The sequence below is a fragment of the Mercenaria mercenaria genome, chromosome 1 (assembly GCF_021730395.1).
Source record: "Mercenaria mercenaria strain notata chromosome 1, MADL_Memer_1, whole genome shotgun sequence".
NCBI classification, from domain to species: Eukaryota; Metazoa; Mollusca; class Bivalvia; order Venerida; family Veneridae; genus Mercenaria; species Mercenaria mercenaria.
This window is the reverse complement of record NC_069361.1, coordinates 58,584,597-58,606,248: the sequence shown is the minus strand read 5'-3', so window position 1 is coordinate 58,606,248 and position 21,652 is coordinate 58,584,597. Positions and strand designations below refer to the sequence as shown.

The window sequence follows — 21,652 nt, the reverse complement described above, 5'->3', positions numbered from 1 at the left end:
TCTACTGTTAAAAGCTGATTTTGTTACCAATTCAAGTCTGTACATATTTCTTTGATTAATTTCCTGTTTTTGATTAAAGTTCCAATACTTAAAAGCACACTTCTATAAATTTTTATCTTCTGGGTACGATTTTTCAACATTTGTTTTTTATTTCCTGATATCTGTGTGTTTTCATCGTTGTGCTTGAAAGTACATTATCAATTTGGCAGCTGTAAAATAAAGTTCTGCGTTTGTAACTACCTAATAATTTGTTTAACGTTTTTAAATTTTCATTCCTTCAATTCTGTCGTTGTATGGTTTTTATACTAGCAAAGAAAGTCCTAGTGTGTCGTCTGATACAATATTACACCGCCGATGAATGTCCTAGGTGTGTACGGTACTAAAACCTTTCTTTTCGTTTCTCAATAATATTCACATATTCCTTGTTATTAGAGTCTAAAATCATATCCTTTTTATTCGATTTTATTAATTGATCAATTGTTTTTTCAATAAGTCCGTTCTTATCCAAATTCCAGAATATTTGTCACAGTATAGCAAATTCTATTCTTACATCATGCTGTTGTATCCGTATCCATCCTCTGATATATAGTATCTTTGTAAAAGTCTCAAATAATCATATATCTGTATAAGTCCTTTCTTTAATTATTTAATTTTATAAGACATATCCTTTGTTATAACTGTTTAAAATGGCGTACCTAAGTTGATAAATATCTGATGCAATAACACAGTCACGATTTTGATAGAACGTTCTAGCAATGCGGAAGTTCTCTCGAGTGGATAAATATGTGTCTTTACTTCCTGATTTAAATGTAGTAACTGATGTGTTTACATTGTATTAAGAGGTTATGAAATAGGCTACTTGTTTTTTTAGTATGGGTTTTAAAGTTTCTTATGACTTTTTAATGAAATATATTTTATATAAAATATATGGTTTTTTTTGTTTGTTAATACCTTTGGAAGTTAAATCAGAGGTTTTTACAAAGTTTAGTAAAACCTGTGGTTTTTGAATTGTCCGGCATTGACCAGTCCTGACCAAGGGTCATAGGTTAAATGGGGTCAAATTGGGCTCCACCACGCTATATTTAATACTACTGAAAGAAAATATAGAAACAATAACGTGTTGTTTGATTATTGTTATGAAAGGAAATGTTCATATTCCCCGTCCGGTTACATTAGTCTATAGAAACAATGTGACCCCCAGGGCCGGGCCATATTATATTCTAGGGGGATAATTTAAACAATCTTGGTAGAGGCCCACAAGATGATGCTACATACTAAATATCAAAGCCCTGGGCCTTATGGTTTTGGACAAGAAGATTTTCAAAGTTTTTTCCTATATAAGTTTATATAAACCATGTGACCGCTGGGGTGGGGCCATATTTGATCCTAAGGGGATAATTTAAACAATCTTGGTAGAGGCCCACTAGATGATGCTACATACTACATATCAAAGCCCTCAGCCTTATGGTTTTGGACAAGAAGATTTTCAAAGTTTTTTTCTATATTAGTCTATATAAACCATGTGACCCCTGGGACGGGGCCATATTTGATCCTAGGGGGATAATTTAAACAATCTTGGTAGAGGCCCATAAGATGATGCTACATACCAAATTTCAAAGCTCTAGGCCTTGTGGTTTTGGACAAGAAGATTTTTAATTTTTTTCCTTTCGGTTGCCTTGGCAACCAGAGTTCTGTATGGAATTCAATTCTTTTAATAACTTTTAAAGAAGACCATCCAAGGATCATCCCTGTGAAGTTTCATCAAAATTGGCTTTGTAGTTTAGGAGGAGACCCGTACACATTTAACCCTTTGTCATGTATTTGCAGAATATATGTAAAATATTTTTGTTTTCTCAGAAACTATATTCCAGGTGATTGCAAAGTATTTGCATCAGTTTTTTGCAAACAGTCTGCAAAACTTACCACAGTGAAGCAATGGGTTTGCAAATAAACACTTAGATAAATTACAGACTGCAAAGGTTTTGCAAACAAATACTTTATCAAATTAGCAGACAGCAAAGCATCTGCAAACAAACACTTAGCTCATTTTGTTAGCAAAGGTATTGCAAATAAACACTCTGTGCACAAATGAAAGAGCAATTTTAACATGTGCAAATAATTAACACAGATGAATTTGCTTTCCTGATAGACTCTAGGTACAGGAAGTAATTAACCATTCTGTTTTCTGATTAGTCTATATTCAAATGGCAGAATTTTTGAAAATATTGTGAGGAAATGTTTACACATCATGATTGTAGTAGAAATATTTTGGTGATGCAAACTTTTGTGTTAAACAGCTCATTATATTCTGATTATTTTTTCTGGATATAATTTTTGTTGATTAAGGATAATGCACTTCCAAGAACCAGAGAATTGCAGCATGTGATCTTGATCTTGAAAAGGTAATGTTAAACAAGCAAATTCGATGAATTGGAATCCCCCGCCGAAAGGGTCAGAGTTGAGGAACGGCAAAAAAATATATCCAGCAAAAAGTTAAGAATGTTACCAAGAAGCAAATAATTTCATTAGTCAAAATCAAATTAAAAGAAAATGAATGGTTTGTTTGGGTGGGGGGTGGGGTGAGGATACAACAGTTTACATGTTGATTATAAATATTGATAGAAAACGAAAAATGAACAAAAAAAAAAAAAAAAAAAAAATTGGTGGGGGGGGGGGGGGGGGTGAGGGGGGTGACCAAGGTAAGGTGGTGACCAGGTGTAGGTACACAACATCACATGTTTATAATAAATGTTCATGGAAAAGAATGAAAGAAGTTTAATGAAATTCTTCCAATCGGTTGGTGTGTTATGTACAGATCTGTGGATTTTTAAACAATTTAAGGGCAATAACTATATGGAAAATTTACCAATCAAAAAAAAACTTGAAGGGCATCGTCGCAGTATCTTGGTTCATGTCTATTTCAAGTTTGATGAAATTCTACCTGCTAGTTACTGAGAAATGGCTGCAGACGGACATTTTTCATTAAATCAAGGGCAATAACTCTGAGGGAAATTGACCTATCAAAAAAAAAACTTGACGGGCATCAGCGCAGTATCTTGGTTCATGTCTATTTCAAATTTGATGAAATTCTACCTGTTAGTTACTGAGAAATGGCTGCAGACGGACATTTTTTATTAAATCAAAATGCAATAACTCTGAGGGAAATTGACCAATCAAAAAAAAAACTTGACGGGCATCATCGCAGTATGTTGGTTCATGTTTATTTCAAGTTTCATGAAATTCTACCAAGTAGTTACTGAGAAATGGCTGCGGATGGACGGACGGACAACGCCATTTCAATACCCGCCTCCCGATTTCATCGGCGGGGGATAACAATGATAGTTATATAAATTGCTTTGCAACGAAGCAATTGTTAAAACTTACATACCGTATTTTCCCGAATTAAGGCCCCCCCCCCCCCCCCCCTCCCGAAAAATAATCACCTACCTCATTTATTTAAGTCCACATAATAAGTAATTTTCAGTAAGTATCCAATGTATTAAGAATTAAACACACTTTTAAACAGTCCATGTACCGTAAATCCAAAACGTTTATACTAAGTACGGTACGTATCCAATCATCAAATAGAAAATTAAACGGTAAATCCATTTTTGATTTGTTTTTGCACCACCCGCGCACAAGCTTCCTGTCGACTTTAAACAAATTTGCAGCAAAGTGTTAACCTTTTCTTCGGCAGTTTTAATAACTTTTAATTTAAAAGCCGACACATAAGCAGCGTGTCAAACCACTGACATTGTGTACTGCTACCCGCATGTACTAAGGAAAATATTATCGGAGTACACAGCTGTTTGGGTATGATGACGTAATGTGTAATGTCGCGAGCGTGTCACGGAATACATGAGGTACCATATTTAAATGCATAATTTTAAGACACACTGCATTAAATTGGATGCCAAATAATTACGTTTTGGGGGCATTAAACAACACAGAAACACTTCACAGTTGGTTTGAACGATGTTTTTAAGTTTTGAAAAAATTTTCATTTTTTATTTTTTTTACCTCAAATGAACGCCCCTCTTTGGAAAATGTAACGCCCCAGGGGGCGTTTATTCGGGAAAATACGGTAGGTTTCTTCTATGTTAGCCTATATTATATACATGTCACACACACTTTTGAACCTAGGGCAATAATTTGAGCAATTATGGTAGACATTACAAGGCTCTAGCTATTATTGATTCAGAGAAGAAAAGTGACCACGCCCCCTGGCAGCCATGTTTATTGATGAATCGGAATAATTTGAACAATCATGGTTGAACCATTTGTGTAAATTTATTTTAAAATCGGGCTTGCAGTTTCAAACAAGAAGATTTTTAAAGTTTCCACTATAATATATACATATAGAGAAAAGTGACCACGCCCTCTGGCGGCCATGTTTTTTGACAAATCAAAATAATTTGAACAATCTTGATAGAAGGTCACGCAAGCAGTTTCATACAAGAAGATTTTTAAAGTTTCCGCTATTTACATATTGGGAAAAGTGACAACTCCCTCTGGTGGCCATGTTTTTTGATGAATAAAATAATTTGAACAATCTTGGTAGAGGCTCACACAAGGACCACTTGTGTAAAATTATTCTAAAATCGGGCTAGCAGTTTCACACAAGAAGATTTTTAAAGTTTTCACTATATACATACAAGAGGACCATGATGGTCCTGAATCGCTCACCTATCTCCACATGACCCAGTGTTCAACTGAGTATGACATCGTTATTTCTATTATTTGACATAGTGACCTAGTTTTTGAGCACATATGACCTAGATATCAAGATAAAAAATTCTGACCAATTTTCATGACGATCCATTGAAAAATATGGCCTCTAGAGAGGTCACAAGGTTTTTCTATTATTTGACCTAATGACCTAGTTTTTGAAGGCACGTGACCCACTTTTAAACTTGACCTAGATATCACCGAGGTGAACATTCTCACCAATTTTCATAAAGATCTCGTGAAAAATATGGCCTCTAGAGAGGTCACAAGGTTTTTCTATTTTTCGACCTACTGACCTAGTTTTTGACCGCACATGACCCAGTTACGAACCTGACCTAGATATCATCAAGCTGAACATTCTCACCAATTTTCATGAAGATCCATTGAGAAATATGGCCTCTAGAGAGGTCACAAGGTTTTTTCTATTTTTAGACCTACTGACCTAGTTTTTGACCCCTAGGACCCAGTTTCGAATCTGACTTAGATATCATCAAGATGAACATTCTGACCAATATTCATGAAGATCTCATGAAAAATATGGCCTCTAGAGAGGTCACAAGGTTTTTCTATTTTTAGATCTACTGACCTAGTTTTTACCCCACGTGACCCAGTTTCGAACTTGACCAAGATATCTTCAAGGTAAACATTCTGACCAATTTTCATGAAGATCCATTGAAAAATATCGCCTCTAGAGAGGTCACAAGGTTTTCCTATTTTTAGACCTACTGACCTAGTTTTTGACCGCACATGACCCACTTTCGAACTTGACCTAGATATCATCAAGCTGAACATTCTCACAAATTTTCATGAAGATCCATTGAGAAATATGGCCATTAGAGAGGTCACAAGGTTTCATTTAGATCTACAACCTAGTTTTTGACCCAGACAGTTCGACTACCTGATATCATCAGGACACGCACGACGACGACGGACGACGGACACCGCGCCATCACAAAAGCTCACCTTGTCACTTTGTGACAGGTGAGCTAATAAAGAAAAGTGACAACACCCTCTGGACGCCATGTTTTTTTGATGAATCAAAATAATTTGAACAATCTTGGTACAGGGTCACATAAGGACCATTTGTGTTAAATTATTCTAAAATCAAGCAAGCAGTTTCATACAAGAAGATTTTTAAAGTTTCCGCTATTTACATATTGGGAAAAGTGACAACGCCCTTTAGTGGCCATGGTTTTTAAAGAATCGGCACACTTTGAACAATCCTGGTAGATGGTGACATAAGGACCATTTGTGTGAAATCATTTCAAAATCAGACCATCAGTTTAGGAGGAGATGTCGTTTGAAGTTTTTCCTATTTTTAGCTCTGACAGACCCTATGTACAACCATATGGAACAGTTTGAAAAACTTTGGTAGAGGACCACCCAAGGAACATCATGGCCAAGTTTTATCAAAATCCATTCATTGGTTTTGGAGGAGATGTCGTTTAAACACAAATGTTGACGACGGACAGACGACCTGACGGACGGAGGCACACACGATGGACACATTGTGATCACAATAGCTCATCATGAGCACTTTGTGCTCAGGTTAGCTAAAAACAAGAACACCTTTTCCAGTCCCAAAGTACGAAATTCAATGGAAAATTCCTCGGTTATAGCGAACAGACATAAAGAATAGAAATGACTGAAAACCAGAAATAAACAGGAGAATCGCTGATGACGTTAGAGTAACGTCGGCACTTTCACGTGCTTACATGCACATGAATAAACAGAATAATCATATTTCATTTCTATGGCCTTTAGTTTGTTAATTCACAGATACGATAAAAAGAAAACATAATTATAATATCATAATTAACATTTACCAATACTTGACGATAGTAGACTAATATTTACTCAAGATTATGTTCGAGTGCTACAAGTATTAGGCATTTCATGTAAATGATAGTGAACAAAAATCAGTTACAGTCACTGTCACGGTCATCAAACCTTGGGATTTTTTAATATTGGTCATTATTAATCTAGTTTCGTCATGACTGAAATATCCTAAATAAATGTGCGAAATATGCATGATTAACAATGGCAAACAGTCCTGTTTACCAAATTTCCAATAATTATTGTAAAATAATATCAGACACTAGTATGGACAATAGCAACACTATAATTTACACTTTAATCCGTATGTATTGCGCCATTGTCTAGTGTGTGCAAAATTAAAACTTGAACATTTATTTTACATTAGTATTGGTGCCCATTCACATAACATGCAGTTGAGCAAAGTAATAAGGGAGTAACTGCAACATAGCTTATAGTCATAATGTAGAACTCTCCAAAAAAGAAGATAGAAATAACTGACAAAAGATAAATATAAATTACAGTCATTCTTACAGAGTACATTTTGGCTTAGTTTAGGTTTAACGCCATGTTTCAACACTATTTCAGTCATATACATGCAGTCAGTTAACCTTAACATCTCTCCAGGAAAGGACAGGTACTAGACTCTCAACCTTCTCTTACAGAAGAAAAAGGCCTGCTGCGTACTCTTGCTGTGTACATACAGTGTATATGATGCGTACGTGATGTGTACTGAAATCAAGTGCTTTAAATAGTACGCAGGATATACACCGCACATACACCGATAGTACGTTTGTAGTACACTTTTGACATGCAAATGAGCTCTGCCGCGTACTACTTGCTGCGTACATGTTGTGGACTACATAGTACACAGGATGTACGCTGAAGGAATTTAGTATGCGGGAAATAGTACGCAGCATGTACGCGGCACATACACTTTTCACATGCAAATGAGTCTGCGGTGTACTACCCGTGCGGCGTACATGCTGTGTACTCCTGCGGCGTACATGCTGTGTACTCCTGCGGCATACATGCTGTGTACTCCTGGCCCGAGTCCTGCGACGTACATGCTGTGTACTCCTGCTGCATACATGCTGTGTACTCTTGTGGCGAAACTGCTGTGATAATGTAAATTCCTTACCCCACCAACTTTCGTATGCAAATGCTAATCATTTGGACAGAAAAAAACAGAAAAAAGATAAGTGACATGCATCAGTAAGTATTTACCCTTACCAAAATAATGTAGATTGCTGTTATCAAATAAATTAGTATGCTTTTCTTCATCCACTTTTCAATGAAATAAATCAATTTTTGTAGCATGTAATTTGGTAAACATTTGAAGAAAATGGCATAAATGCATCAAGGGGAAACAACTTTAATGCAACTAAATATAAGTGTTATGATTTATTATTGACGATATGTGCTAGTATGTACCGGTATTTATTTTGATTAAAATCCATCTGAGAACAATCTAGGACTGGAATTATATAAGCATTTATACACTTTTACGTCCGGAAAAAGTAGCGCACCAAAAAATTTTGGATTGATTTTTTCCAATGGAGCGAGCGCAATTAGCCAAAAACGTTCTGAAAATATATGAGCGGCAAATCCCATGAACAACTTTTTAATTTGGTGAGGCCTTAATGAGTTAAGATAATGGGCATTAAAGCCTTTATAAAACATGATAGAATGGTGTTTTGCTTAAGAGTATTCAAATAACAGTGAGAGCTATTAATTCTTCTCATTCCGGTGCTGTTGAGGCATTATCTTGGTAATTATTTCATGTATTACAAAATGTAATGCAACGAAGTTCATATAAGGCTTTTCAATTATCCAAGTTAGAAAGCTCCAGGATTAATTCAAAATGAAAAAGAATATATTTTTACACTGCATGCAAGGTGCAGCTCAGAAATCACTAAGATGTAAGCTTCACAAATGAACATTGCAAATAGTTTGGCAAATTTTCATTGTTCAGAATACCGGTTATCTGAACTATTCTATGCTATTAAGATAAAATTTACTCGGAAATCAAGTTCTTGCTTCCAAAAAAAAAAAAAAAATGTACAAATCCTTCCTACATGAAGTGTACTTCAGACTTTTACCTAAAAAAATTCAAAGTATAAACACCAAAAGAAAATGAACAAGTCCCTCCCGCATATATGAAGTTTACTTCAGACTTTAACTTATAAAAAAAAAAAACTAAGTATAAATGCCAAAAGAAATTGTACAAGTCTTTCCCACGTATATGAAGTGTACTGCACAAATTTCAAAGTATCTGTGGTGTACATGCAGTGTACTATTTTTCTTGTACAAGTCCCTCCTGCGTACATGCAGTGTACTCCTTAAATTTTCAGAGTCTGTGCTGCATAATTGAAGTGTACTAGTGACCTGCGTACATGCTGTGTACTCGTCGAAATAGTACGCGGCATGCGGTGTATGTAAAATGTACTCCTCTGGCGAACTACTGTGTTCGCGGCATATACACAGCAAATACGCAGCATGTACGCCACAGAGGCTTGCTTCTGTAGGGGTTCTCACATAAAAATTAATGGTCGGCTCGAGTGTAAACACATAGCCCTTTCCAAATGCCAATCAAATAGTGTTCGCTATACAAATTGTGTTCGTTATACAAACCTCGGATACAAGGAACTAGTTCGCTATACGGATATAAGGAACCTCAATTACAAGGTACAATTTTAGAGGTCCCAAGCTGTTTCTTATAAGCGAGGTTCACAGTACGTCAGTAGGTCAGGGCTAAGAACATTAAAGATGAGTATTGAAATCTTTATCGAAAGTTACTGATGTGGTCCAAATTTCTATGCTGTTATGATCGGTGTGCAAAACTGTACATGTCATCCAAATTTCAAGGCTGTATCTTAAAAAACAAGAAATTAGGTCAGTAGGTCAAGGTCACAGTCAAGTGACCCCTAATTACTTGAGGTCATCAGATAATTATAATTAAACAACCTAGAAAATATGATCAGATAATTTTTGAAGTAGTTTTTCCTATATAACTCATATACAAATGACCCCCGGCGCGGGGCCTCTTTTCACCCCAGGGGCATAATTTGAACAATCTTGTTAGAGAACCACTAGGAAATGCTACATATGAACTTCCAGACTTTTCAGAAGATTTTAAAAAAGAAACTCCTATATGAGTCTATGTAAAACTTGGGGCCCCCGGGTCAGGGCCTCTTATCACCCCAGGGGCATAATTTGAAAGATTATGGTAGATGACCATTAGGCAATGCAACATACCAAATATCAAAAGCCTAGGCCTTGCAATTTCAGGCAAGAAGATTTAAAAAAAAAAAATTCCTATATAAGTCTATGTAAAACTTGGGACCCCCTGGGTGGGGCCTTTTTTTACCTCAGGGGCATAATTTGAATAATCTTGGTAAACGACCACTAGGCAATGCAACATACCAAATATCAAAAGCCTAGGCCTTGGAGTTTCAGAACAAAAGAGTTTTAAAGTTTTTTCCTATATAAGTCTATGTAAATTTGGTACCCCCAGGGCAAGGCCTCTTTTCACCCCAGGGACATAATTTGAAAAAAAACTTAGTAGAGGACCACAAGGCAATGCTACATACCATATATCAAAGGCCTAGGTTTTGTGGTTTCAGACAAGAAGATTTTTAAAGTTTTTTCCTATATAAGTCTATGTCAAATTTGGGACCTCCGGGGTGGGGCCTCTTTTCACCCCAGGTTTTTAATTTGAACAACTTTGGTAGAGGACCATAAGGCAATGCAACATACCAAATATCAAAGGCCTAGGTCTTGTGGTTTAAGACAAGAAGATTTTTAAAGTTGTTTTTTTTCTATATATAAGTCTATATAAAATTGGGATCCCCGGTGCTTGGCCTCTTTTCACCCCAGGGTAATAATTTGAACAATTTTGTTAGAGTACCACCAGGAAATGCTACATACCAAATATCAAAGGCCTATGTCTTGTGGTTTTAGACAAGAAGACTTTTTAAAGTTTTTTCCTATAGAAGTCTATGTAAAACTTGAGATACCTGGGGCGGGGCCTCTTTTCATCCCAGAGACATAATTTGAACAGTCTTGGTAGAGGACCACCAGATGATGTCACATACCTAATATTAAAGCCCTATGTCCTGTGGTTTTTGACAAGAAGATTTTCAAAGTTTTTTTCCTATATAAGTCTATATAAACCATGTGACACCCGGGGCGGAGCCATATTTGACCCTAGGGTGATAATTTGAACAAACTTGGTAAAGAACCATTAGATGATGCCACAAACCAAATACCAAAGCCCTAGCTACTGTAGTTTTGGACAATAAGATTTTTAAAGTTTTTCCTTTCGGTTGCCATGGCAACCAGACTTCTGTATGGAATTCATTTCTTTGACTAAGTTTCAATGAGGATCATGCAAGAAACATTCCTGTGAAGTTTAATCAAAATTGGACTGGTGGTTTAGGCTCAGAGGTGTTGACAGACGACGTTCAACGGAAAACGCCAGAAAATCACTCACCCTTGAGCACTATGTGCTCAGGTGAGCTAAAAACAAACATTCTGACAAAGTTTCGGAAAGACTGGAGCAAAGAAGTGGACTCTAGAGTGTATACAAGCTTTTCCATTTGATCTGACCTAGTGACCTAGTTTCTGACCTCATGAGACCCAGATTTGAAATCATCCAAGAGTTCGTGATAACAAACATTCTGACCAAGTTTTAAGAAGAAAGAATGAAAAAATGTGCCCCCCTGGGTGTAAACAAACATATTGATTGATTTGACCTGGTGGCCTAGTTTTTGACCCCACATGACCCAGATAAAAAGTCATCTAACATTTCATGCAGACAAACATTCTGACCAAGTTTCATGCACATCAAATGAACAATGCAGCCTCTATTGGATGCACAAGGTTTTTCTTTGATTTGACCTGGTGACATAGTTTTTGAACCCAGATGATCCAGATGAAAACTTGGGCTAAAGATCATCATTTTGACAAAGTTCCATGAAGATAGGGTCATAAACGTGACCTCTGGAGTGTTATCAAGCTTTTCCTTTGACTTGACTGGATGACCTAGTTTTTTACCCTGAATGACCCAGATTCCAAACTGACCTAGAGGTCATCAAGACAAACAATCTGACCAATTATCATGAGTTTCAAACTTCAATTGTGATCTCTAGTGTGTTAACAAGATTTTCCTTTGATCTGGCCTACTGACCTAGTTTTTGACCCCACATGACCCAGTTGCCAATTAGACCTAGAGATCATTAAGACACACATTCTGACCAAGTTTCATAAAGACTGAGTCACAACTTTGGCCTCTAGAGTGTTCATGAGCTTTTCCTTTGATTTGACCTGGTGACATAGTTACTGACCTCACCTGACCCAGATTTAAACTTCATTTAAAGATCATCAAAGTTAACATTCTGACCAAGTTTCATTAAGATATAGTCATGAATGTGGCCTCTAGAGTGTCAACAAGCTTTACCTTTGATTTGATGACGGATGACGACGACGGACACAGGGCGATCATAAAAGCTCACCTTGACCAAGTTTCATGAAGATACAGTCATAAATGTGGCCTCTAGAGTGTTAACAAGCTTTTCATTTGATTTGACCTGGTGACCTAGTTTTTGACCCAACCTGACCCAGATTCGAACTTGACCTAAAGACCATCAAGATGAATATTCTGACAAAGTTTAATGAAGATACAGTAAGAAATGTGGCCTCTAGGGTGTGAACAAGCTTTGATTTGACTTGGTGACCTAGTTTTTGATACCAGATGACCAAACATCGAACTCGTCAAAAAATTTATTGAGAGTAACATTCTGACCAAGTTTCATTAAGATTGGGCCAAAATTGTGACCTCTAGAGTGCTAACAGTCAAATTGTTGACGAGGGATGACGATGACGGACACAGGGCGATCACAAAAGCTCACCTTGAGCACTTCGTACTCAGTAGAGTGGGGGCGATAACATCGATGCATCGGTGAATCATGATTTTAGCTTTAACGATAGAGTACCACGATACAATGCTCGAGTATCGATACAGGACGATACTCCATCACATATGTGTTATAGTAACACACAACTGTTACTGTCGCCATTTTGGTAAAGGGAAACTACTCTCCGCACTTTTTGTCTACGCTAAAATCTAAGATCGCCGTTACGTTCCGTAAAAGATCAAGTGGTTTATATTTCTTTTAAACAAAACTAGTTTCATAAACAAGAGGGCCATGAAGGCCCTGTATCGCTCACCTGACCTATTGACCTAAAGATCATCAAGATCAACATTCTGACCAAGTTTCATTAAGATATGGTCATAAATGTAGCCTCTAAAGTGTTAACTAGCTTTTCCTTTGATTTGACCCCGTGACCTAGTTTTTGACCCCACATGACCCAGATTCAAACTTGACCTAAAGATCATCAAGATTAACATTCTGATTAAGTTTCATGAAGATACAGTCATAAATGTGGCCTCTAGAGTATTAACAAGCTTTTCCTTTGATTTGACCAAGTGACATAGTTTTTGACCCCCACCTGACCTAGATTTAAGTTTGACCTATAGATCATCAAGATTAACATTCTGACCAAGTTTCATTAAGATATGGTCATAAATGTGGCCACTACAGTGTTAACAAGGTTTTCCTTTGATTTGACCTGGTGACCTAGTTTTTGACCCCAGATGACCCAATATTGCCAAGATTTTATTAAGGGTAACATTCTGACCAAGTTTCATTAAGACTGGACCAAAACTGTGACCTCTAGAGTGTTAACAAGCTTTTCCTTTGGTTTAACCTTGTGACCTAGTTTTTGACCCCACCTGACCCAGATTTGAACTTGATCTATGGATCATCAAGATTAACATTCTGACCAAGTTTCATTAAGATATGGTCATAAATGTGGCCTCTAGAGTGTTAACTAGCTTTTCCTTTGATTTAACCTAGTGACCTAGTTTTTTAACCTAAATGACCTAGATTCAAACTAGACCTTGAGATCATCAAGATTAACATCCTGACCAACTTTCATGAAGATATAATCATAAATGTGACCTCTACAGTGTTAACAAGCTTTTCCTTTGATTTGACCTGGTGACCTAGTTTTTGACCCCCAGATGACCCGATATCGAACTCGTCACCTGACCCAGATTTAAGTCTGACCTATAGATCATCAAGATTAACATTCTGACCAAGTTTCATTAAGATATGGTCATAAATGTGGCCACTACAGTGTTAACAAGCTTTTCCTTTGATTTGACCTGGTGACCTAGTTTTTGACCCCAGATGACCCAATAGTCCAAGATTTTATTGAGGGTAACATTCTGACCAAGTTTCATTAAGACTGGGCCAAAACTTTGACCTCTAGAGTGTTAACAAGCTTTTCCTTTGATCTGACCTGGTGACCTAGTTTTTGACCCCAGATGACCCAATATCAAACTCATCCAAGATTTTATTGAGGGTAACATTCTGACCAAGTTTCATTAAGATTGGACCAAAATTGTGACCTCTAGAGTGTTAACAAGCTTTTCCTTTGATCTGACCTGGTGACCTGATGACCCAATATCGAACTTGTCCAAGATGTTATTGAGGGTAACATTCTGACCAAGTTTCATAAAGATTAGGTCAAAATTGTGACCTCTAGAGTGTTAACAGTCAAATTGTTGACGACGAACGGACGGACAACGACGGACACAGGGCGATCACAAAACCTCACCTTGAGCACCTCGTGCTCAGGTGAGCTAAAAATTAATGAAATATAAAAAAAATTCACAAATATTTTGATATTAATTAAGATCAAGTATTTAACTGAGATGAAACTGTGAATAACACTAATTACCGATCAAAAACAACATCCATTATTGAAAGGAGGAAGCCAATTTGCAACAATTTTATTATTTTATTCATGTTAACAGTATCAGCACTGGAGAAGGCCACGTAATGACCAATATAATCCATGCCTTATTTCACATGTAACTACGAGCAATAAGGACATTAATTTCCATATAATGTAGAATCTCTTAAGACAAATGCATGATAAATAAACATTCCTAAATTTCTTATGATTTTTTTATTATCTGACTGGATAAGTTTAACAAACTTCATCATACTCTGTCTATTCCAATACTTTCATGGTAAATACTGCTTTCTTATATCATTATATAAACTACATGTGTGACGGACCGGTTATGATTTATAGCATTTTTTATTACTGCCGAGGCTAAGTAAAAAAATGCTTCAAATAAGCAGAAATTGTAAGTATTGAACAGCTCTGATGATAGAAAAGAAACTAAACACAGGTATTTTATCAAGAATTAAAATTCTAACTTCGTTTTCCATATATGGCACCAGTTTTCTCGACCATGATTTTCGGAGATTTCTGTCATTTCCAACAAGAGTTTCTAGTGTGCTCTTAATAATAAGTCAATAAAAAGGCTGCATTTAAGAAAAATATGACAACTGTTGCAAAAACAGCCCTTATTTTGGAGCATTAGGTGTCAAACTCCACCCACTTTTAGGCAATGTGCAAAATAAGACAAGTTAAACTGTGATCTACTTAAGAAAAATTCTTCAAAACCCCTTTTATTAAATGGCAAATAGTTATAAAAATGATAAGTTAACAAACCTTGATATCTTTAGATAGATTCTGAAAGGGTAGAAAGATTAAAAAAAATAATTTCTGGAGTGCTGTATGTACTTTGGTAGTCCTACAAGAACATCAATGCTATGTCCTTTGCAGTTGACTTCTTGGCCTTATAATTTTATTGTTTCCTAAAATGTAGTGGTTCAGAGAAAAAATACCCAGTGTGATGCCTGAATAATGTTGTTTATAATTGGCAGAATTCATGAAGCAGAGTTAATAATTAACAGAATTCAGGTTTGAGTCAGTAAAGTTGAAAAGAATGTTTGTATTTAATCATGCGAAATTCCCCCCTTGCATGGACTCTGGCCCCAGTCCCAAAAAGCAAAAGAGAGCTTTCAGGCTTAAGTTTGTAAACTCAGTTCAAAACTGCATTCATTCAATATGTGTAAGTATCATGATACTCATCGCGATACAACCAAAGCATCATGATAATATCGCGATACATTTTCAGGGGCGATACCCAACTCTAGTGCTCAGGTGAGCCAACATAGTTGCCTTCTTGTGTTGAAGATATGTGCCAAGTTATATCAAAATTCCCTTATGCAAGAAGACATGCTCCAGAAAATGTCATTCTTGCATCTGACATTTGGCCTCTCTAAGTGTGACCTTGACCTTAGATCTAGGGACCTGGTTCTTGTGCATGACACTCCGTCTCATAATGGTGAACATTCATGCCAAGTTACATCAAAATCTCACCATGCATGAAGAAAAAATGCTCCGGACAAACTTCTATTTGACCGTTGACCTCCAACTGTGACCTTGACCTCTGAGATAGGAACATTGGGTTTGCGCATGACACTTCTTCTCACTGAGGTAAACAATCATGCCAAATATCAAACAAGAGGACCATGATGGTCCTGAATCGCTCACCTCTTTCCACATGACCCAGTTTTGAGTATGACGTTGTTTTTTCTATTATTTGACATAGTGACCGAGTTTTTGAGCTCATGTGACCCAGTTTTGAACTTGACCTAGATATTATCAAGATAAAAATTCTGACCAATTTTCATGAAGATCCATTGAAAAATATGGTCTCTAGAGAGGTCAAAAGATTTTAATAATTTTAGACCTAATGACCTAGTTTTTGACCGCAGTTGACCCAGTTTCAAACTTGATCTAGATATCATCAAGATGAACATTCAGACCAACTTTCATACAGATCCCATGAAAAGTATGGCCTCTAGAGAGGTCACAAGGTTTTTTTATTATTTGACCTACTGACCTAGTTTTTTATGAAACGTGACCCAGTTTCAAACTTGACCTAGATATCATCAAGGTGAACATTCTGACCAACTTTTATGGAGATCCATTCACAAGTATGGTCTCTAGAGAGGTCACAAGGTTTTCCTATTTTTAGACCTAATGACCTAGTTTTTGACCGCATATGACCCTGTTTCGAACTTGACCTAGATATCATCAAGATGAACATTCAGACCAATTTTCATACAGATCCCATGAAAAATATGGCCTATAGAGAGGTCACAAGGTTTTTCTATTATTTGACCTACTGACCTAGTTTTTGATGGCACCTGACCCACTTTCAAATCTGACCTAGATATCATCAAGATGATCATTCAGACCAATTTTCATACAGATCCCTTGAAAAATATGGCCTCTAGAGAGGTCACAAGGTTTTTCTATTATTTGACCTACTGACCTAGTTTTTGACCGCGTGTGACCCACTTTCGAACTTGACCTAGATATCATCAAGGTGAACATTCTGACCAATTTTCATGAAGATCTCATGAAATATATGGCCTCTAGAGAGGTCACAAGGTTTTTCTATTTTTAGACCTACTGACCTAGTTTTTGACCGCACATGACCCAGTTTCGAACTTGACCTAGATATCATCAAGATGAACATTCAGAGCAACTTTCATACAGATCCCATGAAAAATATGGCCTCTAGAGAGGTCACAAGGTTTTCCTATTATTTGACCTACTGACCTAGTTTTTGAAGGCACGTGACCCAGTTTCGAACTTGACCTAGATATTATCAAGGTGAACAATCTGACCAATTTTCATGAAGATCCATTGTGAAATATATGGCCTCTAGAGAGGTCACAAGGTTTTTCTATTTTTAGACCTACTGACCTAGTTTTTGAAGGCACGTGACCCAGTTTTGAACTTGACCTAGATATCACCAAGGTGAACATTCTGACCAAGTTTCATGAAGATCTTGTGAAATATATGGCCTCTAGAGAGGTCACAAGGTTTTTCTATTTTTAGACCTACTGACCTAGTTTTTGAGGGCATGTGACCCAGTTTCGAACTTGACCTAGATATCATCAAGATGAACATTCTGACCAACTTTCATAATGATCCCATGAAAAATGTGACCTCTAGAGTGGTCACAAGCAAAAGTTTACGGACGCACGGACGCACGCACGGACGACGGACGACGGACACCGCGCGATCACAAAAGCTCACCTTGTCACTTTGTGACAGGTGAGCTAAACAAGAGCTGTCCGTAAGACAGCCAAGCTCGACTATTCGAAATATTGTCACAGAAGCAGGAAATTATTACCCAAAATGTTAAATATCAAAAGAGTTTAAGTTCGAAAGGGGACATAATTTGACCAAAATACATATCAAAGTTATGGGACTTGATGCTATCAACTAGTTTTATAACCCCGAAGAAACATGTTAGGTTTAAATTCAATATCTGCATTAGTTTTGGAGATAGTAACTTGCATGTAAACTTTAACCAGAATTTTCTAAGTCCAAAAGGGGGCATAATTTGTTCAAAATACATGTTAAGAGTTATGGAACTTGACCTAGTGAGGCTGGTAATTGACCTAGAAAAGGAATAAATAAGATTCAAAGCTATATGCCTTTTGGTAATAGCTGTATGTACTTGCACGCAAAACTTTAACCAGAATTTTCTAAGTCCAAAAGGGGGCATAATTTGCCCAAAATACATGTCAGAGTTATGGGACTTGATTCTATCAACTAGTTTTATAACCCCGAAGACACATGTGAAGTTTCAATTTAATATCTATATTAGTTTTGGAGATAGTAACTTGCATGTAAAACTTTAACCAGGATTTTATAAGTCCAAAAGGGGGCATAATTTGCCCAAAATACATGTCAGAGTTATGGGACTTGACCCAGTGAGGTAGGTAATTGATCTAGAAAAAGAAAAAATAAGTTTCAAATCTATATGCCTTTTAGTAATAGCTGTATGTACCTGCACGCAAAACTTTAACCAGAATTTTCTAAGTCCAAAAGGGGGCATAATTTGGCCAAAATGAAGGTCAGAGTTATGGACTTGGTGCTATCAACTAGTTTTATAACCCCGAAGACACATGTAAAGTTTCAATTCAATATCTGCATTAGTTTTGGAGATAGTAACTTGCATGTAAAACTTTAACCAGGATTTTCTAAGTCCAAAAGGGGGCATAATTTGCTCAAAATACATGTCAGAGTTATGGACTTGACCCAGTGAGGTAGGTAATTGATCTAGAAAAAGAAAAAATAAGTTTCAAATCTATATGCCTTTTAGTAATAGCTGTATGTACTTGCATGCAAAACTTTAACCAGAATTTTCTAAGTCCAAAAGGGGGCATAATTTGGCCAAAATGAAGGTCAGAGTTATGGGACTTGGTGCTATCAAATAGTTTTATAACCCCAAAGACACATGTGAAGTTTCAATTCAATATCTGCATTAGTTTTGGAGATAGTAACTTGCATGTAAAACTTTAACCAAAATTTTCTAAGTCCAAAAGGGGGCATAATTTGCTCAAAATACATGTTAGAGTTATGGAACTTGACCCAGTGAGGTTGGTAATTGTCCTAGAAAAAGAATAAATAAGTTTCAAAGCTATATGCCTTTAAATGATAGCTGTATGTACTTGCATGCAAAAACTTAACCAAGGTGTGACGCCGACGCCGACGCCGACGCCGACGCCAGGGTGAGTAGAATAGCTAGACTATTCTTCGAATAGTCGAGCTAAAAATCATGCTTTTGTAGAAAAGCGCATGTCTCCCCCACTGCATAGTCATATAGGCAAGAAGTCAAAAGAGGACAGGAGCAGAAGTCAAAGAGACACCGATGGTTGACTGCAATAGGGATCATGTACTTGGCATGTCCAATCATCCCACTTAGTTTCAACATTCTGGGCCAAGTGGTTCTCAAGTTATGAATTGGAAACCGTTTTTATGTTCAGCCCCATGTGACCTTGACCTTTGATGGAGTAACCCCAAAATCAATAGGGGTCATCTGCTCTGCATGACCAATCATTCTATGAATTTTCAACATTCTGGGTCAAAGCGAGTTATTGACCTGAAATCGAGGGCTTGGCGCAAAACTACTGTATCTTGTTCCTTATTTATATACACTTACCAATAGTTTTGCACCAAGCCCTCGAAATGGTTTTCCATGTTCAGGGCCCTGTGACCTTGACCTTTATTAGAGTGACCATAAAAAATTAATTGGGGTCATCTACTCTGCATGACCAATCATCCTACAAGTTTCAACATTCTGGGTCAAGTGGTTCTCAAGTCATTGATCAGAAATGGTTTTCCATGTTCAGGCCCCTGTGACCTTGACCTTTGATGGAGTGACCCTAAAAACAATAGGGGTTGTCTACTCCATAAGCCCTGCCACCCTATGAAGTTTGAAGGTTCTAGGTCAAATGGTTCTCCAGCTATTGATCAGAAATGAAGTGTGACAGATGGACAGAAGGAAGGACAGGGCAAAAACAATATGTCTCCCCCAGTGGGGGGGAAATATAATCTGGTAGCCCAAAGAACTGAAATTGGTTTGAGAATGAAGCACACACTTACCTAGCACAGTTATAATCACTCCAGATATCATCACTAGTCCTGACACTGTGGTAAACCCAACACCTTTTCTGAATGGTTTCTGACTAGATGTACCCATAGAAGAACTAAAATTATGCAGCCCAATGCGTCTTGCTTCCGCATGATGAAATAATCCACCTCGGGACACATGTATTCCAGCAGAAGCAAACATTACAAAGTGCTCCTCACAGTGCCTCAAGTGGCTGTTAGATGTTCTGAGGGCAACAAGGTCATCCTGCAGATGAAAGAGACTCTTTTAATCATTTACAAGGTAAAACTTTCTAATTTGACTTTCCACTGCAAGGTTAAACTTCCATAAGGTTTAGGAGTACATCACCGTAACACAGAAATATTTGATAAACAAAAGACATCTTTACCAACATACATGTTCTGCCATAATGTCCTGTAATATGGATACTTATAATATTCTGAAAAAGTTGTCCCCCTTCAAAAATGAATGCCATTTGTATAGAAATGAAAATAAGCAATAGCACTCTCCCGTGTTCTATAAATAGAACATAAAGCAGCTATACCATAATGCAATGTGCGAATTGGCAATGTGCGAATTGCGGACAAGGGAGCATTTTCTATATATAACGAATCATCAATTATCTGGGATGACAAAGGAAAAAAATTTTTCCTAGGTCAGGGGCCATAACTCCTACAATACTGAATGAATCCGGACGTAAAACCCCAGGTGCACAACTGCACCTGCTGACCAACATTCCTGTAAACTTTGGTGACTCTAGGTCAAATAATTTTGGAGCTACGCTCTACACAACATTAAAATGGCCAATTTTTTACTAAATCAGGGGCCATAACTCCAACATGACTGAATGAATCCAGACGCAAAACCCCAGGTGCACAACTACACATGCTGACCAACATTCCTGTAAAGTTTTGTGACTCTACGTCAAATACTTTTGGAGATAGGCGCGACACAACATTAAAATGACCAATTCTTACAAAGTCAGGGCCCATAACTCATACACGACTGAATGAATCCGGACGAGAAACCCCAGGTGCACATCTACACATGCTGACCAACATTCCTGTAAAGTTTTGTGACTCTACGTCAAATACTTTTTGAGATAGGCATGACACAACATTAAAATGACCAATTTTTACAAAGTCAGGGCCCATAACTCATACACGACTGAATGAATCCAGACATGAAACCCCAGGTGCACAACTACACATGCTGACCAACATTCCTGTAAAGTTTTGTGTCTCTAGGTCAAATACTTTTGGAGCTAGGCGCGACACAACATTCTCGGAAGGACGGACGGACAAGGGCAAATCTATATGCACCCCCCCCCCCCCAAAGTGGGGGCATAAAACGTAACATGCCAGCTGTATAAAATTGCTGCACTTGTTAACAGAATAAATAAAAGAGATGAAACTATAAATAACTAATTAAAGAAATATATTTGAACGAATGAAAGGAACATACAAAATATACAGACATATTACTTTAACAAAACAATTCAAAACGGGCCTGCTAAGCACTGTCTAAAAGCATGGAGCATGCACATTACCCCATATTATACTTTTAAAATCTTGCATCAGAAGAACGGTTTACAGTCTTAATAACAAAGTACAATATTTCGAATGCGACATACCGAAGAGCACTTGTGGTTAAAACTTTTTATGCTTAATCATTTTGATTCATGACGTTCAAAGAATGTAA

General features: G+C 37.1%; 1 protein-coding gene across 1 annotated transcript in view; it reads right to left on the bottom strand.

Annotated features, from left to right (window-relative positions):
- Positions 1–21,652, bottom strand: part of LOC123536425 (uncharacterized) — a 219,690-nt gene that overhangs the window by 155,770 nt on the left and 42,268 nt on the right. The window contains exon 3 of the mRNA XM_053548923.1: positions 19,945–20,197. Coding sequence (XP_053404898.1) covers positions 19,945–20,134 — 190 coding nt within the window. The 5' untranslated portion in view covers positions 20,135–20,197. The remainder of the gene's footprint in view (positions 1–19,944; positions 20,198–21,652) is intronic.